This window comes from Gobius niger, assembly GCF_951799975.1.
Source record: "Gobius niger genome assembly, chromosome: 1".
Taxonomy (NCBI): domain Eukaryota; kingdom Metazoa; phylum Chordata; class Actinopteri; order Gobiiformes; family Gobiidae; genus Gobius; species Gobius niger.
In genome coordinates, this window is record NC_136852.1 from 26216516 (window position 1) to 26244120 (window position 27605).

Below are 27605 nucleotides of genomic sequence, written 5' to 3' on the forward strand. Positions count from 1 at the left end.
AAACAAAATTTGAGACTTTTCGGGGAGACAAAAGTCGTCGACGTAGCCGCGTTCTGATTGGCCGACGCTCGTCTCTAGCTCAGGCCTCGGCCAATCAGCGCGCGGCCTTGTTTGTCTACCTCTGCTCTGCGCTCGTATAAAAAGGGGGCGAGCGGACGGGATGGGAGAGAAATTTAGACGAAACGCGACCCAAAAGAAAGAGTTTACATGTGATTCTGACATCTCCCTTTGTCTTTGCCGCTGCCGAGGGACCGGGACATCCGCAGAGGGAGTTGTGACAGCGGGCACAGCGGCTCTTCTCGTCCCCTGGATCAGGAGTCAGGTATGCCCGTCCATAGAAAAGGATGCTCTGAGTGAACGGACTTCGCTGTAGAGCTGCTGCTTTGGGGGGGAATTCTCATGACAAATCCTTATTAGTTTTTTTTTTTTTTGTGAACGACATCTTTACCTGTGTGCACAATAGGCTCTCAGGATTGCACGCCTTTTATTATGATCTATTATAGTGTGTTCTTTATTACATTCCCCCTATGAATGAATCAACTGCACGAGCCTATGTCGTTAAATTGACTTTGAAATGACTTCTCTGGTTGACGCCACCGCTGTCATTGTGTAACATTGTTGCGAAAAAGCCAGTGTTTTTTAGAGAATCGGCCATATGGAAACTTGCGGCTCTTCCGTTTCCTTTATGAAGGCAGGACTCATTCAACGCTGCGCCAAAGTTTCGCGTGCAATTTCCTTTTGTGCGCGCCCCGACAATATTCTTTAATAAACGGTGGAACGACATTGGTTTCTTTGTTGAAGTTGCTGCAGTCTTTGTGTGAGTGTAACAGCAGCAGCAGCAGCAGCAGCGTTGGTTTCTTCCCCAGCCTGAGCTCCTACTGTTGTTGATACTGAACAGCTGAGCGCTTCTGTAGCGACAACAGCGTCAAGTTACAATAATGTGCAGCAGTGTGGGGGAAGCGCAAAGGGGCTTTTCACAATAGAGCTTGTGCATTAAAACATAGTAATAACAAATACATTAAACTACTATGTTACTAACTAATAATAATAACCATTTTGCATAGGCTGTATTGAATTCCCTGAGCCCCCCACAACTTGATTTTCTTTCTTTCTCTAAAAATACCCTTTGCTTCTTGGAAAAGTACACATTAGTACAGTTGCATCAAGTTGCGTCAGTATTAAATTACACGGGAGAAACACGGCGAGTATTTTATAGCTAATAATATGGAAACAAAATACATTTATCACCCATTAACCCAGTTACTGTGCTATTTTGATCCTTTTAATGCGCTTATCCCCCCCCTAGTCTTTTATTGTGAAAGCTCCATACCGGCTGTGGCTCGCTTTCACCGAGCCGCTGAGCACTGGAGACGGTTGGAGTCAGATGCAGATAAGAGGAGGCGGTGGAGGAGGAGGAGGAGGAGGGAGGGAGGGGTGTGCAGATGATTCCAGTCCAGTTCAGACCAGTTTTCAGCTCTGCGCTCCTAATACACCCTCTTTGTTCTTGATATGCTTTTAAAAACTAATCAGGACACGTTGCTGTTCTGTCCGCAGTCCCCCCCCCCCCTTTTCAGTCCTTGGAAAACTGGCCGTCAAATCTGAGCGCTCCAGCTTTGCAAAGCAGATGATGTGTTCACTGAATAGAGATGGTGTGGCATAGGCTACATCTCAGAGGATCGAAGTTTGGGCATGTTATGAAGCTGATTTCCCCCCTATAGAAATCAAGGCACTTTAATACACAGCAAAAGACAAGTCATTCATTCATTCTTGCTTTGTTTGTTTTGAATAACATTAGACCTAATAGTTAGGAAAGGCAGAGGAATAATGGGTGAAAAAAAAACACTATACCTGATTGACACCTGAATCTGGCGCTGGTTCAAACTGGCTTATGCTGATGCTGCTCTCATGTGCCTTCACAGATACAAAGATACATGTGCTTTATGTACTTTGGGAGGATTATTCAGTCAAACGTGGCCCACTTTAAACTTGTTTTCATGCACAGATCAATAACAAACATTGGAATTTCTCACAGCTTTTGTGTCATTCCTTTGTGGATGTCAACGTGTTTTTGTGTGCGTCGAGCGCTGACAAAGGCGCAGTGTGCTGTGCAAAACTACGCCTCTCGTTTCCTGACAGGTTTTAATATAGACCATATATACGGCCCTGTGTTCCCCTATGGGCCATAAATGCAGCTACGAACTCACGTGCAGCGGCTGTACCCACTATGTCACTGCCGGCCAATGGGAGCGGAGAGGGGAAATGCCTTCGGCCTATCGCAAGAGCCTGGGGGCGGGGGTGGGGGCGGGACTGCTCAGCTGTTCTCTGTTTGTGAGGGCTTTCCCCTATAAGCCCATCATCATTTGCACAAAAGAACAAAGAAACAGCAATGATTTGAGTGTGAAGCGGGATGAAAAACACGAGCCACTCGAGAGCTGGGTTAGATTGGATTAGCCTGAGAGAAAGGTGGACTTAGTATTGAAAGTTGTCTCGTGAAATACATGTGTTGATTATTGGCCTAGAATAAAGGTTTTTAGAATAAAAGCCAGTTTTGTTATGTTAGTCAGAAGTTTAATTTTATAATGTATTATCAATCATTCATTCATTCATTCACCCCATTAATAATTTAATTTAGAAGCAACTTTACCAAACTGTAACCTCTTAACCCCCAACTTAACCAGGCACAGTTCCTCCAGTTCAGCTTTATACAAATCTCAAAGCTTCTCAACTGGAGCTCACAGCCTATAGGCCAGAGTAATGACCCATTTGAAAGCTAAGACCTACAGAACTGATCTAAGTTTGAGCTAAGACCAACAAAACTGATCTAAGTTTGAGAATTACTTTATGAATCAGATTTTTCTGTGGAGGTAAATTGTCCGATCCTTTGCCAAAGTTGGGACATGGTGCTTTATTTATATAGGGACCAGTAAAATAAAAGCACCACATCATCATGACACATGTGAACAGCGGAGAAAGCAATACTTGAAACACTGACTTCTTTGTCTTTCTCTTGTAGGCTCCAGCAGGCTCCCCCAGCCCTCCTCCAACCAGGCCCTACACCGCTCTACCTCTACCCCGCAGACATGGCCCCGACCCTGTCCACTGCCTTCTCGCGCCGCTGGTGGATGGCCGTCACCGCGGTCATCGAGAACCTGCTCTTCTCCGCCGTGCTGCTGGGCTGGGCCTCCCTGCTCATCATGCTCAAGTGCGAGGGCTTCTACTCCTACCTCTGCAGTGGGCTAGGTGAGTTCTAACTTTGGAAATGCATTAACACGGATTACCTTAGATAGTGGTTTGTCCTACTTTTGCCTATGCACGTATTCACCCCAAAGTTCTGCGCTTTTAACTAAGCCGCTTTCTAATTCTGCACATGTGGGACTGAACTGTTTGTGTTGGAATTAAGCAAAAGGGGATTCAAGGACATAAAGCACACAACAGGGAAATGTAGCTGCAGCAATTAGCTTCTGTAAACACTGCATTAACTGCATCCTGGTGTAACTGCGGGGTTTCCTGAGTCCAAACAAGTGACAGAAACGTGGGCAGGTTCAAAGCTCCTCAGATCAAAACCGATATTTTACCTGTCCTCATCTGTCCCTGATCAAAGCGCAGACATGAGCTTACGTGGCTTTGTTTTTTGGGCCAAAAAACAACAGCTCAGATCTGCTTTTGTAGTCATTCCTCAGATGCACCAGTCCCATGTCGTGCATAGGTTACTTTTTGATCTTTACATTTTTGCTGTGTGTTTTCCACTACCTAAGATAAGGTGAGTAGCTCAGTGTTATCATCTGAAGCCCCGATAGTACCAGGAGTTACTTTTAGGAGGACTTTGCACTCATTTGAAAATACTTCTTTCATGATATATTGTTGCTTAAAGGGACTATACAGAGTTTAAAAATGTTAAAATGATGTATTTTCCTCCCCCTACATGTTCCAGAAATGTCCTAATGTGAAGAACGAGCCCAGACCTATTCACCAAATCCTGCACTGTCACTCAAAAAACGTGTTAATTCGGGTCCGATTTGCCGTCATGCAAGAGCTTAATATAGAAGGTGCAGTTACACGTATGACCTGAGGTGGCATTAGTGAGTGTAAAATGGCAAACTTGCATCTAGCCCCTTTAAATGCGTGAATACATAATAGTCACATTCAGCTACTAAAAGTCAGTTAAATTGACCGGGGAAGAAAAATGGACACAGGGATCAGCTGCCAAAAAGAGGTTGTTGTGAGGCTTGGCTCCAGAATGTCTGTCTCCTATTGATTAATACTCACTTTAGACACTGATTACTGTTGTATAAACGCAGTAGATGTCAATCATCATGTCAGTCACTATACAGAACTACTATACAGAAGTAAAGGCCCTGTACCTTAATTTTGAATTGTTAGTGGTCCAAACTTGTTTCTGACTTTATTCATAAGCATTTTTTTAGACCCCGCAGTTCACAATCATCACACTTGTTGCTTTATGACAGTTACGCCTGTGTCGCAGATGTGTTGTGGTTTGGCTGCCTTTTTATCGTCTTTAGGAGCCGAGTGCGTCACGTTCATGCACCTGTTTGCCCAAAGCCCGGTCCGCTCAACAAAGACATGTTCACGGTTTGGCCTTTTACACAATGTCCTTAAGTAAACAGTATCAGCCTCGGTGTGCTGTTGGAGATATGCGGTTATTGATGTGCTATTATCAAATTACTACTGAAAAAAAAAACATCTTTCTAACCTTTACCGCTTCCCAACCATTAGAGCGACATGTACAAACAGGACACATAGAATACCAGCTGTGTCACATAAAAAGAAATAGGCCACGCAAAGGTCTGTTTTTACCACGTCGAACTAGTTCAGATGGAAACGGCATGTTCGTGACCAGAGGCTATTTAGTCCCGTCGTGTTTTTTTTTCTCTCCTGTTTTGTGTCAGGAATCTTCCCGTATTGACTCAGCACACGTGTGATTGCTCAGCAGATCTAAGCGCAGGGGAGGGAGCTGCCGCCTTTTTGTATTAGTCCAATAATAGTCAGCACTTAATCTATTTGACACAACACACCTCGCATACACCGCGGATTAGGTTTTAGACCGTGGTAGAGTGGATGCAATTCAAAGTTCTTTAAATTGAACACATTTTATTCAGAAATCCCTCACACCAAATGCGACTCGGACCGATCCTGTTCGCCGCAAAAGCATAAACAACTCATCCCGAGGCCACCTTTCCCCACTATACTGTCCTTGAATCTAGTTCTCTGCAGCGGGCTTCCTTTATTATGCCATAATGACATCCTCCTCTTACCCTTCAACTTCCCCGCTCTTTTATAACCTCAACCAACCTCGCACAAAGGCGCAATCGAGTTCAGCGCAATCAAAGAACTTCAATGTGGTGCTTGAATGAAAAAAAAAAAGTACATGTTGTTCATCGGGGGAAGTTTGGCCCCTGTGTGACTAAGGTGAAAGTAACTCACTGCCCCTGCGCTCCCTCCACTCCCTCGTCTCCCCCCCTCCACTTGTAAAAATGGCTTAGTCAGGCTTTGTTTTTTCCAATAGGTTTAACTTAATACAAGTGTGAGGCACAGATAAACAGTAGGTAGATAGAAATAGGCCTCGCTTGAACTGTGTACTGTTTACAAGAGGTTTGGCAGCACCAGCCCGGGGGTTAAATACTGCGACAGAGAAGCCGCCCAGCTTCAGTTGACGCTATTTATGGCACTTGAGTGTTCCCCCTAAAGTGTTTATGTGTTTGTCTGACCTTTCGTGACGCAGCCTCCAGCATTGGGAACAGTTTATAACCTGAAATGCTGCGTCATCAGATCTGGATGACTTTCAAATATGCGAACTAGTTTGTCAGAGAAAGGTTAGCCGAGTAAAGAAGAGAAAGAATGAGAGACCAAGTTGTCACGGGCCATCTGTACTGGGTTGATTACAAAGTCAAGGCCTTTCGCTGCTCATCTTCAGTTCTACGGTGCTGAATTCTACATATTTCGCAGGAAACGACTCTAATGTGAACATGACCAACTCGTCGGGGCATCCGTCTGTGGAGGAGGAGGAGGAGTACCTGGAGCTGAACGGCTGGCAGATCTGCAAAGCGCAGGACGAGATGCTGAATCTGGCCTTCACCATCGGCTCCTTCCTGCTGTCCGCCATCACTCTGCCCATGGGCATCATCATGGACAAGTACGGCCCGCGCAAACTCAGGCTGGCTGGCAGGTGAGGATGAGCCCAACAAGACTGGAACAGAACCGATACTGGAACGCAATATGTGTTTTTCTGTGTTAAATGTGATATGTATAATGCCCTACATTAATGCTACGACTGAAATGTGCAACTTCATTTCAACTAATCATTCAGCTCCAGTACAAAACTAAATGTTCCATAAATGTTTGTGCCTGCAGCGCCTGCTTTGCCTTCTCATGCCTCCTCATCGCCTACGGAGCCAGTGACCCTAACAGTACGTATCTCATTTCTTTCCTTGGGCCATGCAGCAGTTTCTACAGATATATACGGTAAATGGGCCATATCCTTTATAGCTAATCTGTTGCTCTTTTTTTAAAATCCAGGTCTGTCCATCCTCATCTTCTTCGCTCTGGCCATGAACGGTTTCGGAGGGATGTGCATGACCTTCACTTCTCTGACAGTAAGTCGCTGGATTGTCTAGTATATTTCTGACAAATACAAATCTGACCTGTGCTTCTACTGTTAAGCTGCCCTCATTTGCATAACAGTAGGCCTGCAGATCTATGTACTGTTAAGCAAATGAAGGCGGCGTAGTAGATCTAGCCACAAATAGTCCAACGCTGCCCTTTGTGCCATCCCCAAGCTCATACAAACTGAGATACGCACCGGACTCAGAGCAACAGAGAATGAACACACACGCATCGACAGCGAGGGCGCCAGTGAGTTAAAACATTTACACGTCTGGCCTTGACAAGGTGGAGAGAGATGACCGCGACAGCAGCGGTGATGACAATGATCCATTCTGTCAGGCCAAAGTGCTGAATCACGGGGCGCCCCATGTGAGGCAGCACTTGGAAAGACCAGAGACACAGAGGAGTACCGTGGGGGAGTCTGGATGTTTGTAATCTATTATTCACTGGTCTTCAGGGCGCTCTGCTCTGAGCCTTAAGGAAAGACTCATCACTATTGCATATCTAAGGGCCAGTACACGAGGAGAGTGTTTTCTAAGGAGGCGACACGTGCGGCCGTTGCATAACAGCCAAAAATGCAAGCCTTGAGATGATAAAAAGACAGTGTTAAGGTTAATATTTTAGCCATGCTATTACCCAAGCAGATTTTCTCCAGTTTTCCCCAAATCTAAGCTAGCTTTTCGACTGGAGGCCTGTGTAACGCCTTATTTGTAAGCCGAGACCTACAAGACTGATGTAAATGGACCTTTGTCCTTGTGTTGTTGCCGTGTTGTCGTTGCTTATTAGACATTCTTTTTTATCACTTTTCTGCCACTTTTTCATCGCTTTTCATCACTTTTTTGTCACATTTTTGTTTATTTTTCGTCACATTTTTGCCTCTTTTTTGTTGTGTTTTCATCCTCGTTTTCTTCTTGTTTTTGTCGCTGTTTTGACGCTTTTTTTCAAGAAGCTTTAGATTTGAGTAAAGCCAAACTGGAGAAAATGCACTGTGTGAAGGCGGGGGTTGAGAGGTTAAGTGCCTCTCACTACTAAAGTGTACTGATCTTGCTTTATTTATGGCTGGCTACAAGACAATGAATACATTTTTCTATTGTACAGTTTGTCCCATCCGTATTTCCTCTCATGTATTTAGCCACAGACACAAACACTCCAGTCATTGCGATATTTAATTCATAATGTGTGGTCATGTTTCGCCCTTAGCCTCGGTTTTAGACGTCAGCTCTCAAGTCATAAACAGGAAGCACAGACAGAGGCGCTGAAGTGTGTCTTTGTGTTTCCCCCCCACGCCCCAAATGGGATCCTGAACACAAAGCTGACTGCTTTTTCTTTATAGGTCACAATGTTACATTACTGTATTACTTAGAGTAGTAGAGTGGTAAAAGTCAACAACACGGTCACCTTTTAGTTGTGTTTTTGTCCCTTTTTAAAATTGTGCTATTGTTGCTTTTCCTGCACTTTTTTTCTCGCTCTTTTGTCGCTTTTTTGTCAATTTGTTGTTGCGCTTTCATCCTCACTTCCACCACTATTCTGCCACTTTTTTCATGAAGCTTTTAGACTTGAGTAAAGCCAAAGTGGGGGAAATCTACTCGGTTCAGGTGAGGGTTAAGAGATGAAGTCAAAGTATTTGCTTAGTTTCCACCTCTGCCCTTGTCTAGACCCCCCTCCACACCTCCCGCAGCCACTGGAGTCTACCGCCTTGTTTTTGTCTTCTCCAGTTTCAGCTCCTCGTGCTTTCAGCCCCTGTGTACAGTGAGCTACAGTGAGTCTGCCTCATGTCAAGAGTTGTTTTAGCTGCTTTAAACCGGGCAGCAGACAGAGTTACAAGCCACCCCAGGCTTTCGCAAATGTTTCCTTAGCTTTTGAGGTGTGTCCCTCTCGGCTCTCGGGCAAACTGCTCCTGCCTTGTTTTACTCAAGGCTTGTTTTTGAGGGGAGGGAAATATGCTGCAAGCAAACACAGGCGGGAAGAGTAGTACTTGGAGTAAAATAAATAAGAGTAGAGTTAAACACTAGAGTAAAAGTTGTTTGTCGTCATCCAAAAAAGTGCTTGAATGAATGAATGGATAAAATCAGGTTTGTTAACTAAATAGAACACGTAAATACATCACTTGTTAAAACTATTCAAATGTTTTTATTTATAAATGGGATCAAAGAAGGAAATAATGCATTGAATACTCATGAAATGAAGAACAAAAAAACATGCATAAAGTATTAAAATGATAAATGATCAAATCCTAATCACCCACAGAAAACCATTTTATGAGATACAGTTTACCGGTTTTAAAATGTCTAGACAAGGCTTTTTTTTGTTTGTTGCTTCCCTTTGTCGCCTACAGACAGCGCTTCTCTGTCTCGTCCCCCGTTTTAGGTTTCCCTTTTGTTAATATGTGCCCCAAAAAAAAGGACAAAAAGTGTCCCAGTGCGCGTGAGGAGGCAGAGGAAAAGAAGAGGAAAAGCGCCCTCCTTCCTTCCTCGTCTCTCCTGGTTTGAGTAAACAACATCTTGGAGTGTTTTTGCCATTTGAATGTTCTCAATACCGGGACCCCCCCCCCTTGACCGCAAGCTCCGCCCTCTCTTCGTAGGGGCACATGTTGAGGAGCCTCAAAATTTGGGTTTGGTCCAACTTCATCCGGGACAGCTTTACCCAAAGATAAGACCGAATCTCTCGAATCTAGTCGCCAGGGTTCACAGGCTTAAGCGCCTAATGCTCCCGTTTAAAGCCAGGAGAGGATCGGCACGGGCGTCCAGTTTGAAAGTTGTTGAATCTACAGTGCATACCTTTGTGCTTCAGCTTGTGGTCTTCCGTTTGTCATTGTAATCAAACAGCAATAGCACATGCCATACCAAAAACAAAATAGATTCAATTCCGTAGTCACAACACCCCTTCGAAAAGCATTTATTCAAAGTAAACAAAAGGGCAAATACAGGCCTAAACACTGCACACTAAGTCAGAGCGTATGTTGCATTCATTTGGCGTAAACAACAAATCCTCAACACACCTGCTCCGCACTGAACAAACACCGGAACAGACTCCAGCGCTTGCATATACATTTTTACTGCGCAATTACCATCGTTTTTGGCACGCGCTGCGACTTAAACACTTGGCAGAGGGAAAAACGGCACACTGTGGTTCACAAATGCCGTTGCTACACTCATCCCTTGGCTATATACGATTACGAGCTGTGTTCTCCAGCTTATATGGAGATCCGAGGGATGAGTGTAGAAACCTTTTGTCATCTTTAGCAACTTAGGAACTATTTGCTTGGTAAGTTACAACACAGCTTTAATTCTGCTGGATCAGCCTGTCTGAGTTATTTCTTCCCATGGCTGAGGTGTCAGCTTGAAATATAGGAAGTGCGCCGTTTCTTTGAGCGTCATACGTGCAGCTCCCGGGTAAAGAACAGGATGAGTTCACAGCAAGGGTCTAAACATAGAGTGAGATGTTAGATCTGAGCTCAGAAAAGGCTCTCATGGCTCTCACTGTTTACTACAAATCTGCTTTTGACATGCTGCATTAGTGCCCTGTTGGAAAAGCTCAAAATCTAAGCTATCAAAAGATCAAGTACTGTATCTTTAGCTTGCTTTATATCTGCAGAAACCTTCTATATTTGGCCACAAACATTTCCCATACTGTAAAATGTATCTTTGTCCTCAAAAGTATAAAAATGAGATATATATTTTTTCCTCTGGAGCTGCATTTCTTACATACAGTAGTCCTGCTTCCTCGACTCCTCCCTTACTCAGTTTGCCCTAAGTCTCTTCCTGCTATAGTGTGAGCTTCACATCTGGGCAGATTTCCAGGAATGCATAGTCACGACGTCATGGCAGAGGAGGTCTGCAGGCTGTATGTGTATACAGTATGTGCTCCGCTGTTTGCTAATCCCATTACTCCCCTCTCGCTCTTTATGACGGATGAGCCGTCCCTCCCATGTCGGGACGGGACCGGCCTGAGCTGGTTTTCAAAAGCATCATCACCATCGACTGACAGACTGCTTCCCTTTTTCCAGTTTTCAGCCTGAATCTGCAATGTCAGATTTCCCCTTTGAACCGGTTTCGCTCAGCAGGTTTCTCTTCTGCTCACTCGACTCACGTGCACGGCCTGTTCAAACATGTCCCCCAAAAATCAACTGAAAAGACCGGCGGTAACCTTTACTACTGAAATCACGTTTCGGTTGGCTTCTCTTAGTATTTTATAGTTATTATTTTTAAATGTTTGGCATGATAATTTGTAAATAAGTCTTAACCCCCACCTGAACCAAGCACAGTTTGGCTTTACCCAAATCTAAAAGCTTCTGGAAAAAAGCCTCAAAATAGGGATGAAAACAAGGATAAAAAACATAACACAAAAGCGTCAAAATGAACTGATGAAAGTGTATCATAAATGTCACAAAAATAACGTGGAAAACGCAAGGAAAAAGATCAGTTTCGATCAGCTTTGCAGGTCTTAGCTTTCAAAATGTGCTCAGTAAGAAGTTATGGAAAAAGTCCACCTGTCCCAGATTTACAGACGCCTTTCCTTCCCAACGGTATTTTCTCAAACACGACCCACTCTGCTTAGCCGTTGTGCTCATAAGACATGTGACAAGTCTGACAGTGTGGCCCAGGACAAAAGCAGGTGAGTCATATGGGGTGCAGAGATCACATGGTACGATTCTCAGTTTCATTCCATGGATAACACTTAACACCCAAATGACACGGCGGCAGGTTTGAACAAGCCTCAGGTTAAATGTTAACCCAGTTAGAACAAACAGTAACCTGGACCCTGTGTAAATATTATCCTAAGAACATCATTTTACAGTTGTAAAAGGAAGATGATAATAAACATGCACATTTTTTTTTGTGTGTGGCAAAAATAGGAAAAAAATGTGACTAAATTGGGGGAAAATAAGGAAAATAGTGGCCCTTATAATGTGGGCAAAACATTGGGAAAATGAGAAAAAAGTGGGGCAAAAATAAAAAATAAAATAGGGGATAAAAATACATAAATGTTTGGGAGGATTTTTTTTTTGAGCTGAAACAACAAAGTAACTTTATTGCTGTCTCTGGACCAACAGCATCAAAACTTGGATGTAAAGATATACAATCTTCTTCGGTACCTGCTTTCGATACCTTCATTTTTAGCAAAACCCAGCCCTGTCCAAACTTTTCAAAACTATGGACGTGTCTTGTTAATACTTGAGACCAGACACCAGGCTTGTACACAATCAGTAGCAAATGACTCAAAGCTCCTGGCCCATTCCTTTTGACACTTCAATTAACAGGGGCCTGTGTCTATAACAGAGCAATGCATCTGTAGAGCCCAGGCACCTTCGGTAATAAATGTCCCCATCATCCTTGTTATTGTTGCTTGGGTGAATAGCCTCTTTGTTGGCCCTGTATCTAGGCAGAGGCGCTGTTTGGTTTTAAGCTAATTTTAGACAGATAGAGCGCAGTCACCGAAAGATGAAAGATTACAGTGGCCAGAGCGGATGCACAGAGGCGGTAAGAATCAACTGCAGAGATGCAGGGGTTAGTTGGAAATCTTGATTGTTATGAAATAGACTCAAGAGACGACTGCTAATAATCGCAGAGTCGACGCTTGAAGAGGTATATTGATGCATTTTGATCTATGGGAGTGAATAAGCTTACGATTAGCTGCAATTAGCTTTTGAAATACATGGGAAGCCCTTAATTGTTCACACTGCAGCTTACATTTCCAGTAATGGGATTTGGAAAGCTTGTGTTTACTCCACCACTCGCTAAAACCTAAAATCCTTCGCGAAGGCTGAACATGAAAAACACATTCCTGCCATGATTAAAAATCCCCCCCTCAAAAAAAAAGGTACGACTTCACTCTGACAACAGCCTTATGTAAAGTCTTTGGATTAAACCTTCAATAACACCTGCTGCTCCGGGGGATTGTGAGCTGTTTTGATGTTTTCATTGGCTATTAGTCGCTAGTAAGGACAGATCTATGAGTGACAGTCAGAACATAACATGACTCAAAACACTGCACCCTTACCTTTCTTTTGACAGACATTACAAATAGGGCTGGATGATATTGGTCTAGCTTTCGAAATGCGATACGGCTGTGCAATATCGCGATATAACGATATTATTGCGATATTTCACTTTCACTTGCTTTTACACATTTATAAGTTCAGTGCAAAATAATGTGTCGATCTCAGTCAGATGAAGACTTTAGAGATGTTGCGATATATATTGTGGCTTCTTGCGATACTGATATTGCATCACCGAATATCGCGATACAGTATTTTTTACGATATATAGTGGCTTCTTGCGATACTGATATTGCATCACCGAATATCGCGATACAGTATTTTTTACGATATATAGTGGCTTCTTGCGATACTGATATTGCCTCACCGAATATCGCAACACAGTATTTTTTGCGATATATTGTGGCTTCTTGCGATACTGATATTGCCTCACCGAATATCGCGATGCATTATTTTTTGCGATATATTGTGGCTTCCTGCGATACTGATATTGCCTCACCGAATATCGCGATACAGTATTTTTTGCGATATATTGTGGCTTCCTGCGATACTGATATTGCCTCACCGAATATCGCAACACAGTATTTTTTGCGATATATTGTGGCTTCTTGTGATACTGATATTGCCTCACCGAATATCGCGACACAGTATTTTTTGCGATATGTTGTGGCTTCTTGCGATACTGATATTGCCTCACCGAATATCGCGACACAGTATTTTTTGCGATATATTGTGGCTTCCTGCGATACTGATATTGCCTCACCGAATATCGCGACACAGTATTTTTTGCGATATATTGTGGCTTCTTGTGATACTGATATTGCCTCACCGAATATCGCAATACAGTATTTTTTGCGATATATAGTGGCTTCCTGCGATACTGATATTGCCTCACCAAATTTCGCGACACAGTATTTTTTGCGATATATTATGGCTTCCTGCGATACTGATCATGCCTCACCGAATATCGCGACACAGTATTTTTTGCGATATATTGTGGCTTCTTGCGATACCGATATTGCCTCACCGAATATCGTGACACAGTATTTTTTGCGATATATTGTGGCTTCTTGCGATACTGATATTGCCTCACCGAATATCGCTGAATACAGTATTTTTTGCGATATATTGTGGCTTCCTGCGATACTGATATTGCCTCACCGAATATCGCGATACAGTATTTTTTGCGATATATTGTGGCTTCTTGCGATACTGATATTGCCTCACCGAATATCGCGACACAGTATTTTTTGCGATATATTGTGTAGCCCTAATTACAAACAAGTCATCTTTTGTATTTCTCCTCATGCTGTTCGCTTCCCTAGGCCTGTGACAGCCCAGAGCGGTAACTGTTTGTGTCTCATCCGTTTGACCGACGTGTTATTGACTGCAGCCTCTCTGTTATCTGCGGCTCAACTCCCCCCCCCCTTGTAACATACGCACACTTCTGCTTTCATCAGGAGGAACTCACCAAACCGGTTCAAAGCATGTGTGTTTTTTTGTGTGGAAAGCAGTGGTCCACAGATGACAGCTTACTCATGTCTGACCTCCAGAAACCTTTGCTGACAAAACTAGCACAGAATGTCTTTGCCTTAGAGTGATTTCTACTGTTTCGAACGACACAGGTGTACAGTCTTTGCAAAGGCTCTGTCTCTACATCTCGCACTGAGTGATATGTGTCCAGATTTGGGGGTATATGCATTGTTCTTTAGTTTATAGAGCTACAAGCCGTTCATATCACAGTTGTAAATAATGTGATAAGTAAATAAAGTAAACCGAGAAGCAAGCCATCCCTAAATCGGACAAAAACAAATCGTAAATGTTCTGTTCATCTCTGATTTCGCCTGCCACTGTTGTCTCGATCATTCTGTCCCCACGCACTTGGACAGCCCGGCGGAAACACGGTGGAAGTGAGGGGAGCTCGTGCTTAAATCTGAACCTGTTGACAGTGCACAGAGTCGGCTCTGACGTGTCGCGCTGACCACATCAAATCTGCAGAACAAGCCGGACTAGATTAGACCAGTCCTCCTTCCATGTTCTGAGTCACACACTGGGCTAAAGGTTGTGTGTGTGTGTGATAACCCGGGTCCTGACTCAACTCTTCAGCTTCGAGGGATCGTTTCCCGAAGGCCACGGTGCCTTTGCCAAAAGTGATAGTCGACCAATGTTTTTTTTTTGCTAATTTGACCCCACTGTGGTCCCCCTGCCGTAAATGGTCATAACCTGTATTCTTCCGCTCCGGTGCCACTACTGCAAACCCTTGTTGTTTTGACAGCTCTTGGCGGGGTCGGAGTCATTTTCGGGGTTTACCTTTGCTCCAATTAGTCAAAGAGTGACGTTTTTGCGGAGGTGAGAGGGTTCGCCAGCTCCTAACAAGCTGCCTCCCCACAGAGACCCAAAGTTACTCGAGGGCAGTTCTCAGCAAAGCCTGGATTTTCATGCTCCATATGTTTTCTCTTTGCTAATTAGAAACAGCCTCATTTTTGCAACATCTGTGACATTGTGTTGAGCTGAGGTGAGGAAGGTGACGCTTGGAGTTGCGCCAAGGATCTAGTTCTAGTGATAATAGAAAACAAATTACTAGACAAAGAAATAGATCCCACTACCCAGGCCTGAACACAATACAACACAAGATACAACCAACCCAGTGCTGGCAAAAAACACCTTCATACACTATATATATATTACAAGTGCAGTCGCAGCAGAAAGGAGATCTCCCGCGCCGATGGTGCTTGCCTGCGCTGCCTCTGCTGCTGTGGAAGTATCTTGTTTACAATATTTGAACTCTGGGTTTGGAACAGACTGTGCCGATGTCTCGAGTCATTGTGCAACACGCTGCTCCACATCAAACGCAAGGGAAAAAAAGCAACTGTTGTTCAGCGGCAGGCCAATCTTCCGCTTTTGCACAGCCGTTGTTGTTGCATATTGGTGCGCTAACAGTTCACATGGGGTTGGCTTTAATGATAGTAGTGCATCATTGTGGTAAACAGCTTATTGTACACTGTCTTCCTAAAACAACCATCTGAATTCATATGCTTGGGACTGGCACAAAGAGGACTTTTTTTTTTAGCTATTGTGGCTGAAACTAAGCTATATGTTGATGATTCAAAAATATATCCCTTTTACAACCTTCATGGTGCTTCCTAATTAATATCTGCTTTACTTGGGTATGAGATCATGAAGGCCATGGCTAAATTATATACCAGTTTCCTGCGGCTAAAGTTATGCTTTGTCTTTCCCTAAAGCTGCCAAACATGTTCGGAGATTTGAGGTCCACGTTCATTGCTCTTATGATCGGCTCTTACGCCTCCTCCGCCGTCACTTTCCCCGGCATCAAGGTAAACTCACGAAAACTCATCCTTTTTTAAAATTTCTTTTCTAAATCCAGCGCCGCAAGAAAATGTGTTTTCTTTTTATAGGTGATTTACGACCTTGGCGCCCCCTTCATCTCCATCTTGCTGGTCTGGGCCGGCTGCGCTTGCCTCGTCTTCTTCAACTGCTTCATCAACTGGCCCCTGGAGCCCTTCCCCGGCCCGGAGGACATGGATTTCACGTAAGGCCATCAAAACAATGAAACGAAAAAAACGAAACAGGCGAGGCAAGACATTTCCATAGCCCGAGGTGCCGTTTCCAAACATCTATTATAATGATATGAGGTTTTACCTGCTGCGGAATCAAGTCGAGCCAAAACATCTGTCATCGAGCGCAGCATGTACTACACAGAGATCGCACAGGCACATGAGGATAGCATGGAAGACGTTAGGCTAATAAATCCCCCTGTAATGCATCGTAAACCAGAAATTGGAAACAGGAAATACCCCAAGTCCTTAAAGTCAGTGCGGATTCCCTCTTATTCTTATGGAGTTTCCTTGTTTTTTCCAGTTTTGTCTTAATCTTTTGTAGAAATATCTAATTCCATTCTGTTTCCCGACAAATATTGCATTTCTGATTTGATCTTGTATTTTTCAGTTCATGTAGTGCACATTTTTTTAATAACATCGACTTGAAACGTTGACTCACATTTTGCAGTTAATCTCACAGCCCTTGTTGAGTTTGTTGCTGAAAGTTTGCACCTTTTATCGGAAACACAGACACAGTGAATCAGCAGGAAATTACACGGACGAAATTGCTTTGATACAGTATCTGGGAACATCAAGGGCGTTCATAAGTCCAGTAGCAACATCACAGTAACAAGAACTGGTGTTGCTAGAAACATATTGTTACACAAAATAAACATCATGTGGGAAATGCATGACGGCAGATTTTTCGGATTCCCTTACCACGGCCAAGTAATGCAATTGTGATTAATTTTGCTTGTTATTTGTTTTGGTTTTTTTGCAAAAGACTGAAATATTAACCAAAGTTGCCTAAGGCTTTCTACATTTCAACATGCGCTTCAGAATCACATTTTAGATACATTTTCTTTGGTGCTAAAGATTGTGAACAAAATCTGCAAACTTTTAGGTTCATAAAGTAGAGTTTAAGGACAAAATGAAAGTATTTTTTGTTGAAATAGCATCATTAGACAAGTCTTGTTGATGCATTAGTAGCTTTCTGTCGCATGTATTACTTAAAAGTAGTTCATCATGTAAAAAGGTTGGAGACCCCTGGCTTACAAGATGTAGTTAAGTGCTTTTTCTTTCGGGTCATGTGTGAGCTCTGATACAGGAGTGTGTTTGGTCAAAAAACCATGATGAATAATTTTTCCGACTAATCGTGAAAGCATTCATTTTGACTGCTCTAATATTTACCAAACCGTACCATACCTTCCAGGGTGAAGATTAAGTTCAGCTGGCTGGGCTTCGACCACAAAATCACCGGGAAGCAGTTCTATCGGCAGGTGACGACGGTGGGCCGCCGCCTCAGCGTGGGGAACACGCTGCAGCCTGCGCCCCAAGAGCTGGCCACTCAGGAGGCCAACAAGCTGTGCCTGTCCACCGTGGACCTGGAGGTCAAGAGCAACACTGCAAATGAGAGTGAGTACGAGGCGTGCAACAGTCCCACTTTACATTAGAGGATGTTTCATTTCTGTGTATTTGAGCGACTTTTGTGATAAGTGGATGAGTGACACACACATGATTTCATTCATGATTCTGAATGATGAGGAGAACATAGTAGAATAGCAAGAAGAGTATCTGAGTTAAGACAGGCTGCATATGGACCAAAAAAACACAAACGATTTAGGTCACTTTAGATTTGTTGTTTCTTTAATTAAAATGTCTCTGTAATAAGGCAAGAGGGGAAAAAGGTCAGGACAAACAATCACGGCACTATAATGCTGCCGTGAGCTCGTCAGTTGTGGTATCTGGAAAGTCAATAGGTGCTGTTGTTCTGGCTGATTTATCCATCTGATAGTCAAAGCAGGAATTTCAATCACACAGCGCAGAAGATAATGTCTCCACTGTCTTCGTCTCCGGGAGAGCAGGGTTCAAAAGGGCTCCGTGTGACCAAAAATGATCACTATTAATGACTCCAGACCCGAGGGGATAATGTCAGTGAACGGGATAAAGCTGGACAAAGATCGAGAGGTGTCTTTGAATCAATAGTAAAACGTGTAAACGGTGAGGAATTCTGATGGACGTATTTGTTTTGCTTTGTACTTTGAATTCCTAAAATGATGTGTTGTTTTCCGGCAGCATTCCCAGTTATTACTTTATACTGTGTACATTCTCAACACACTCTCAAGGAAGAAAGATAGCAAGTGTTTTGTGTACATCTGCGAGCTTTGCTTAGTCTGATAAGATCATTTAGTTTCAGCTGTTTTTGGTTTTATGTTTTGCCCTTAAACAGAGTGTGCGTGTGGATGATATTGTGCTCCAAGTCTCCACAGCTCTAGAAAAAAGTGTTATACTAAATACTGGTTCACCTCTTAACCACCGCCTGAACTCAGCACATTTTCTCCAGTTTGGCTTTACCCAAATCTAAAAGATTCTTCACAAAAAGAAACAAAAGGAAAACGAGGATGAAAAAGCAACAAAGAAGCCACAAAAAAGTGACAGAAAAGCAGAGAAAAAGTGACAAAAATGTGACCAAAAAAAATGCAGTAGAGAGCCACAAAAAGTGACAAAACAAACTATGAAAAAGTGACAAAAATGTGATTAAAAAAGTGACAAAAAAGTGACGAAAACACAACAAAAAGTGACAGAGAAAACTATGAAAAAGCAACAAAAAAGTGACAAAACAAACAATGAAAAAGTGGCAGAAATGTGACAAAAAGGTGTCCATTTAGATCAGTTTAGTAGGTCTTGGCTTTCAAATGAGGCGTTAGACTGGCCTATAGGCTGTGAGCTTTTTATATTTGGGTCAGGCTGAACTGGAGGAAATGTAAGAGGTTAAACGAGAGCAAAAAAAAAAAAAAAACACTATTTGTCTAATGGTTAAAAATCAAGGACATTGCATTTACACATATTGCAGTAACGACATTAGCAATACTAAAATGATCAAACGAGATGAAATTAAATCCAAAACTGCCCATGTTTCAACTGAAAAACCTGGTTACCTTTGTCCTATATTCCACGCTACAATGACCTGTCACCCCCAAACCTCTCTTACTCCTGGGTTCTTCATAATAACCCACTGACTTACAGTCGGGGGTCTGTCCGTCCCTCTTCACTCTCTTTTTGGCATCAAATGAAGCGTGCTGCAGATCCGGACCTCTTTCTTGGAAAATCCTCCCAGCAGGACGGCGGCAGACTGCAGGGGGCACTGTCCTGGTCTGGCCCAGCGTCACACATCTGTCCACTCCTGAGTTCGGCCATGAGCTGATGGCATTTGGGACGTGGAATGAACTCATTTGTGAATGAATGTGATCCTGTCACTCAATATGACTAATACAGTATGACTGCAAAGTTATACACAGGACTTGGCAGGACGTCCAGTAGTATCTCTTAAAGTCTTTGAGCACAGCACACATCTCTACAGTAAGATCCAAACATTTGACAGAGACTTGGTGTTCCAGTTTGGTATGTGCCCGACAACGAAACGCCGTCTGTTTGTCACCAAATCTGAACCTTACCCAAATCTAAAAGCTTCTTGAAAAAAGTGTCAAAATAACAACAAAAATGAGACATAGACAAGGATGAAAACGTAACATAAGAGCGACGGAAATGTGACAAAAAAGCAGGATGAAAACGCAACAAAAACGCCACAAGAGAGTAACAGAAAAGTGACAAAAAAGTGATGGGAAAGTGGCGAAAAAAGCGACACAAATGGAACAAGAAAAGAGCAACAAAAACAAAAGCGGTAAAAATGTGACGAAAATGCAACAAAAAGCAATGAAAAAAAAAGTTTTAAAAAGTGACGACAACGCTGCAACAATGCAAGGAAAAAGATCGGTTCAGATCAGGTTTGTTTGTCTCAGCTTTCAAATGAGGCGTTACACTGGCCTAGAGGCTGTAACCTTCTAGATTTGGGTAACGCTGAGAAAATGCACTTAGTTAAAGGGGCTAGATGCAAGTTCGTGATTTTATACTCACTACTGCCATCTCAGGCCTTATGTGTAACTGCAACTTCTATATTAAGCTCGTGCATGACGTCACATCGGACCCGAATTAACACCTTTTTGAGTGACTGTGCAGGATTTTGGAGGCAGTTCTGGCTAATAGGTCTAGGCTCATTCTACACATTAGGACATGGCTGGAACATGTAGGGGGAGGAAAATACATAATTTTAACATTTTTAAACTCCGTATAGTCCCTTTAATGAATCAAGAGGTTAAAGTCCATGTAAAATTGGGCTTACAAGAGCATCAGAGCATCCATCTTTAAAACAGTTATGACAAGTGTCTCTTCCCACTTCTGTCACTCACACAGAGCCTTAGTCACTTGGTTGTCATGGCCATAAACCATTTGTTAAATCCCCCTCACCCCCCCTCGCAATGCCATCTGTGTCCACTTTCCGTTTATAAAATTAGCCCCATTAATCATCAACTTTCGTTTGCTTCTGCCTCTCTTTGACTTCTTCCGCTTGCTTTGGTTTTGTCCACAAGCTCAAGACGTGCTTCCTTAGCAGCCGAAAGCCATCGAGAATATTTGGGTGGGTCGTCGCTTAGCTCGGAGAGAGATGGCGGGGAGAGTTTTCCATTTTAGCGTTACTGTGAAACCGAACTAAGATGAAGAAAGATTAGAAAACTGTTGTGTGTTGACATATCAGACTATCTAGCCGCAGGATTTGTCTATTGTGCATCTTTTAGGCATGCCATATTTCAACACATTTGCGCAGCCATTTCTTTTCATGCACTGCTGTAAAATACGCTACAACTTACATAACGGTGCAAATACAACAGGCCTCTGTAAAATATGAACATCACACAGGGGAAAATGTATGGAGAAATATGGAAACAACATAGTGCAAAATATCACGACGAAGTGCAAACTGCAGATGTATGTTCGGAGTTATGTAAGTGGTGATAAATGTTTCAGTACCTTTGGGCAACTGTAGAGGCCGAGAGGAAAACAAAAGGATGAAGTGAATCCATTTTGGAGCGTCAAGCGAACAGCTCAGCTGAAGTTGCAGTTTTGCATCGCTACTTTGTATTAGGATCCTTGTTTGTTTTGGTGGTGTCAGGTTGTTATTCCCCTTAAAAAAAAAAACTGTGTCTCTTTGCCAGGGAAATGTAACAGGGTCAAGGAGAGGCTTTGGTGTTTAGTTCTAAAGTTAGCTCATTGGTCTATGTTGTGTCTGTTTTTATTTTGTTTACGAATAGGTGAATTGATTATGATTCAAATGCGTTTTATTTATCCTGAGATTTACCTCCGCCTGTTTTATCATATTCAACTCCTTTAGGACTAACCTGAACTTTTTATTTAAGTTAATGTTTTCCTCTTTCTTCAAACAGGTTCCCAAAATTCGTTTTAGGCTGAAATCTATTTCTTCACTCGCTCTAGGTGTTTAAGTTGCCAAAACATGTAAAGCGGATAAACAAAGTGTTGTAAACCTGATGGTAATGTCTCTCTCCTTTTATCCACAGACCAGTCGTTCATGCGCAGCGTCTTGAGCCCCATCTTCCTGCTCAGCCTCATCACGATGTGTGTGACGCAGCTCCGCCTCATCTTCTACATGGGGGCCATGAACACCATCCTGGAGTACCTCACCGACGGGGACCTCAGCACAGGTGTGGACCGTGATGTCACTGCTACCACGATCACTATATCGGCACACATAGAACACACTTAACCAACATAAATAAATAGAGTCCATTAAAGTTACTGATGGGGACAATAAATATTTTCTTTGGTAAACTTTGCAATTTCACGGTACGGCATAACAATTCTTCCTTGAGCTTTTTGCTATGTGCTAACTGTCTGTCTGTCAGCTCCAGTTCCAAACAAAACGCCTGTATTGCTTGTTTCTAACCGTGCTACATCTCTATTCCTTCCTTCTCTTCTGTTTCCTCTCACGCTGCTTCCTGCTGCGGTTTCAGTCGAGAAGATGGAAGTGGGTAAGAGATTTTAGGACTTAACTTTCATCTTCCTCCCGTGCCCTGCCATCTTTGTCTGTGTCTTGATAACATTTGTTGTTAAATGTATCAGGCGTTTCCCCCACACATGTATCTACAACACAATCACATGGGCCAAGATTTTATTTGTGCTCATTTAAAATCTAACCTAAAGTGTTCTTTCCTCTTCTTGTTGGCAGTGAGCGTGTACACGTCCATCTTTGGCGTGCTGCAGCTCCTGTGTCTGATCACGTCGCCGGTGATCGGGTACGTGATGGACTGGAAGCTCAAAGACTGCGAAGACGAGAACGACAAACTCGCAAAGAGGTCAGTTTTTCTTCTACCATTGATTCTTTCACCAACAAGAGCTCTATAAATGCCAGATTTCAACTTATTTAATGGCCTTAATCTCTTGCCCCCGCCTTTTTTTGTCCTAGTTTCGTGTTTTGCTGCTTAAATAAATGTCCGCTTGATGTATGTGGTTGATTTGTGCCAAATCATTGAACTCATTATTTCCACTGTGTTTATAAAAGGGTGCCTGGAGAGCCACGCCGTCCGGGCAAAAAGATCCAGAAGATTGTAAACGCCACGAGAGCCTTCATCTTCACAAACCTGCTGCTGGTCGGCTTCGGGGTCACCTGCCTCGTCCCCAATCTCCCTCTCCAGGTAATAAAATATGATCTTACAAAAACCCTTCATGACGTGTCTCTACGGATGTAAACACAGGGCTAAAATATCACACGGGGCTGCAGGCTCAGACATGTGCCGCTGTGGCCAGATAAAGTTCTCTGCAGAGAGGCAGGCACAGCATTCACATGGCACTGCAGATCTTTAGCTGTTTTCTCTGGTGCTGTGCTGACACCTACTGGACAGAAGTGGAATGACGTCAAATTCTCTTTAGATTTGAAATACAGTTCATTGGAAAGAAAGTGAATAATCTCCAGTTTATAATAAACAGAGAATAGTATGGTGGGCCAGGCTAGCAGTTCTGTTCACTCAGACCTTTTATTAAAAAAAATGTTTTTTTTGTTGTTGTTGCAGATTCTGTCATTCATTTTGCACACGATTGTCAGAGGCTTCATTCACTCTGCTGTTGGAGGACTTTATGCTGCTGTGTAAGTACAATAAATAAATAAATTGACAATATTACCTGGTACAGATACAAATAATAATGTAGTCTGAGACCCATTACCCGAGCACATTTTCTCCAGTTTTACCCAAATCTAAAAGCTGCTTGCCTATGGGCCAGTGTATCTAAACAGATCTTTTTCCTTGCGTTGTTGCCATGGTGCCATAACTTTTTTGTTGCTTTTTTTGTCACATTTTTGTTCCGTTTTCATCGCTTTTTTGGCCGTAAATTGCGCCTTTAGATTTGGGTAATTCCTGGTTACCTGGATAATAACTGGAGAAAATGTGCTGGGTTCAGGTGGGGTTTAGGAGGTTAAACCTTTTTGGGTAATATTTTTGTGAAACATCATATTCTTTCTATTAATTATATGTTGTCCCTTGCAGGTACCCGTCCTCTCAGTTCGGCAGTCTGACTGGGATGCAGTCTCTGATCAGCGCACTGTTTGCACTTCTCCAGCAGCCCCTTTTCTTGGCCATGGTTGGTCCCCTGGATGGAGACCCCCTATGGGTAAGAAGATATGATTGTTTATATCAGTGTCTTATTAGTTCTAAAGGGTGACTGATCCTGTGCACGCCTGTCTGTTGAATGCAGAGCTTACAAATGTCCACCAACGATAAAAGCGCTGCTGTAATGGGCCATTGAATAACATGAGTGTCCCTTGTTTAGGTGAACGTGGGCCTGTTGGCTGTGACCATGCTGGGTTTCTGTCTGCCCGTGTACCTGCTCTGCCACAGCCGTTACCTGCAGCGCCTCCGCGACGAACAAGACGCCGACCCCAAAATCTACGTCAAGATGAACGGGGAAAAACCCGAGGCCTTCATTTAAATCACACTCGGGACAAAGACAATGACTGACGGCTGCACGGAGAGAGCTCACGTCGAAAGACACTGTTGACAAGAGACGGTGAATCGAGAACCGGGATCCACTCTTCTCAACAACAACAAAAAAATGACACAAACTTTTGAACTGCCCGTCGTCACCCACAAGTGTCAAACAGCCCTTTGCGATTTCCCGTCCAGTCCTCACCACAGCACTGCAGGATTCTTGTTTCACGGTCCCAGATACTGACGACACTGTGACGCTCTGCCTACGTTCCCAAGTCAGGAGCAGTACCAGAATATTATTGCTTTTGAGGAGGAAAAAAACTCCCAAACAAGACGGTTTTCGTTTCACTCCTCTTTTTTTTTAAATGTTTGATTCTGTTAATGGTTGATTGATTTCACTATGGAAAGGTGCTACTGCGTTCACACTAATATCCAACTTAATCGTCTAGTTTTTTTTGCAAACTAAATCACTTTGATAAGAACTAGTCTGACAAATGCAGACAAAAATAATGGTGTTCGTTGTAGTGAACTTGTTAGTCCAGCAAGAGGTGCTATATTGATACGTTTTAGATCCATTTGCTTTGCTGCGGCTGTACGAAAAATATTCAAAGCAATGTCTTTCCCTAGCTTTGACATTGCCCTAGTTCGTGAGCACAATCAACATCTCGCCTCTTTTTACCGAATTCAAAGACATTAGTGTGGACGCAGAGTCGTTTCCCTGAATTCCACCTCCAGTGCTCAATATCGTGCACAATTTTTTACCAGCTATTTTCACACTGGACACACAACAGACTGCAGAAAGCACGCACAAACAGTACGGCATTAGTTTCCCTCTCAGGCATTTCAAACTCAGAAATTGGACACTGCAGCTTATATCTGCATGTGTGCTTGCAAGTAGTACAATGCATGACGCCAGACAAAAGCTAGCCAAACGACTAATGCTCACCTCGCCAGGAAATATTTCTTACTTTGTGTTGTACTTGCGATACTTTCTCGTATGTATTTCGTTTTCTTTTTCATTATGGACTGAGTAGGCGGAGCGAGATCTATTGTAGCTGGATTGATTTGAAAACCCGTTGTAGCAATAAGTGTTTTTTTTTCTACGACAAAGGTGCTACTTGAGTGACAGACATAATATTTAGTTCAAAAGGCAGACCGCTGCTTATTAGGTTTTTTTTTAAGCGTGGGTCTTCATTTTAGTTTCATTTCAAAGATACACAATCACATTTCGACGAGAACGGCTGGTGGGCGCTCAGAGGCTGTGGGATGAAAACACTTTTTTTTACGGCTACATTTACTATAGTGTATTCCTAAAAGAGGGGAATTTACATTAGTACAAAGAAAATGTGGAAACTACAAACTGCTGCCTCAAAACTTCATCAATCATATTTATTGCTCCGAAGCAGAGAGGAGAGTGCAGTTGGCAAGCTATTTACTCCAATATGGTTTGTTTCTTAAAGGCACACTGCGTAACATTTTGGATTCTACTGTTGCCTATACAAAACATGCCCCAAATGAGAAATGAGCAGCTAGACACAGAAAAGTCTGTTGTTCGCAGTGGGTATTCAAAGATTGGATTTGGATGAGGACATAGCTTATTTTAAAAGCAGAATCGGCTGCTTTTAGTCAACATCTCCATGGAGACGAGCTGGAGACGTACCCGCTCCAAGTCAAGTTAAAGTCAGGTCTGAGGAGAGCTGAGCCACAGCGGCAACAACAGAATTGTTTATTCATTTTAGGTATTTAAACAATATATGTAATCAAATAAATGCTTGTATTTTATTTTGTTCATTGGGTGAAATGTTACATGGTGTGGCTTCAAGCAAAAGTAAAAAGTACTGTTGTAAATCTACTCTGCGGAGTACAGTTACTTTAAAATGTGAATCAAGTAAACATACGACTGATTACTGCCCGACTCGGCTTGGAAGTAGCCCCTTAAACCTTTTACTTTCCATGTCAAAGATTTTTTTCAGTGAGATATACAGCGATAGCCTTTGTGTATTGAACTTAACAGCCGAGAGGATAACTGCTCCCCAAGTATTAAAAAGTGCTACCACCCACGACCTCTGACATACAGTGACCCCCAGTCTCTCCACTCATCCCACTACAACTACTACTACTTTTGTTATCGCTATCCCATTTTTTGCTCGACAGTGGCTCTGATTTTTTGCTCGACCGTGACTTGATTTTTTGCCTTACACCCGAGAGACAGGCCTCTACCAGCAGCCGACGTACGAGTTAGTGAGAAACGAATGGCACAAAACGCACTTTAGCCCACTGTTATAAGGACCTCCGTCATGTATGTCACAGACGCGGTGTGCATGGCTGCTTTCTCCAAGTGGTGCATGTTGCAAAGAATGTTAAGTAAAACTATATTTGAGCTTTGTTAGGAAAACGCAGTTATTTTTATATATATATATATCGACAGACGCTCCACGTGTTCACTGTATGGCCTTTATGTATAGAGTAAACCGTACAGGCCTGTCTCTCAGTGTAAGAAGTTGACTGAAGTGCATGCAGTAATTGTGTTTCAGTTTTAATATGAGCAAAGACTTTCGATATATTATGTATTTTTGCCAGCGAAAGGAGTACTCCAAATCGATACCAAATATTACTTCTGAATTTGAAATACTACTTGTCTTAGTCTCGTCATTTGATACAGGGTGGTTTGTAAAATAACTAATCCTTGTCTTTTATTAAAAAAAAACACAATTACTGCTTTTCTTCTCCAAACCACAGACTTCTCTCATCTTATCACAAAGATCCGAATGAATGATTTACTATGAACAGTTAAAGCAGCACTTTCCTTCACTGGTGAACCTTACACTTACGCTCCCATGGCCTGATTGCGCCTCCTGCGATATAAACATTCACATATAGACTTCATATTGAGTGACTATTTTATAGGCAATTGTTTTAAGGAAAGAAATGTGTTGGAGGCGTTGGCTTTTTTTTTTTTTTTTTTTTTTTTACTGTGTTACACTTTCGTCTCTATTTGAAGCTGTTACTTTTGGAATATTTTTTTTTTTATTGTACTTTTATTGTGTTTTTGTATTGTCTCGTACCACGATATAGTCATTGATGTTTTGCTTTGTTGAAAAAAAAAAAAGATCGATATTTGGAAGAAAAAAAAATAAACTTGATGATTTGTATGATTGATTGTACTTTGGGTGTTTCTGGCTTTCAAAGTACGTGAGTATGTGCATGTTTCTACTTTGCTACTTTGAGTGAGCCAGTAATGAGTGTGAAGTAACAAGTGGACTACTTTATATAGGGACTATTATAAGGATATACAACCAGTCCAACCAGTTGTGTTTGTGTGTCTAGTCTAGTGAGTCATCAATGACACAACTTTTTGGGCCATGGGAATGAGGGTAATAATTTGGGTCACCATAGAGTAAAACAAAAACAAAGCTGACAACCACCATGATAATAACCACTGCTATTACAACCACTATCCACAATTACTTTCTTCTACTACTGCAGTGCGACTGCTAGTAACATCAAATGACACAAAAAAATGCACACTATGTCAAAAGGGGACCCTACACTCGTTGCAAACACTCAAACTTAGCCACGGGTGTTTTGAGAGCGAGA

General features: G+C 42.6%; 1 protein-coding gene across 2 annotated transcripts; it reads left to right on the forward strand.

Moving 5' to 3' along the window:
* Nucleotides 1–151: 151 nt before the first annotated feature.
* Nucleotides 152–24647, forward strand: LOC306979014 (large neutral amino acids transporter small subunit 4-like). Of its 2 annotated transcripts, XM_079577782.1 has the most exons (15): nucleotides 152–322; nucleotides 3014–3240; nucleotides 5965–6184; nucleotides 6370–6425; nucleotides 6535–6611; nucleotides 15865–15957; nucleotides 16039–16172; nucleotides 17393–17595; nucleotides 21588–21731; nucleotides 22041–22058; nucleotides 22256–22382; nucleotides 22589–22721; nucleotides 23097–23170; nucleotides 23568–23691; nucleotides 23851–24647. In XM_079577782.1, the coding sequence occupies exons 2-15, from the start codon at nucleotides 3081–3083 to the stop codon at nucleotides 24007–24009; spliced, it is 1722 nt and encodes a 573-aa protein (XP_079433908.1). In that variant the 5' UTR covers nucleotides 152–322; nucleotides 3014–3080; the 3' UTR covers nucleotides 24010–24647. The 2 variants fall into 2 exon arrangements, with proteins under 2 accessions (XP_079433908.1, XP_079433909.1); XM_079577783.1 differs by lacking the exon at nucleotides 22041–22058.
* Nucleotides 24648–27605: the final 2958 nt, after the last annotated feature.

Excerpts from the sequence above, each read along its gene's own strand:
- LOC306979014 (XM_079577782.1), top strand. The coding sequence starts at position 3,081 with ATGGCCCCGACCCTGTCCACTGCCTTCTCGCGCCGCTGGTGGATGGCC. Across the intron at positions 15,958-16,038 it reads TCACTTTCCCCGGCATCAAG|GTGATTTACGACCTTGGCGC; the intron begins GTAAACTCACGA and ends TTCTTTTTATAG. Across the intron at positions 22,722-23,096 it reads TCCCCAATCTCCCTCTCCAG|ATTCTGTCATTCATTTTGCA; the intron begins GTAATAAAATAT and ends TTGTTGTTGCAG.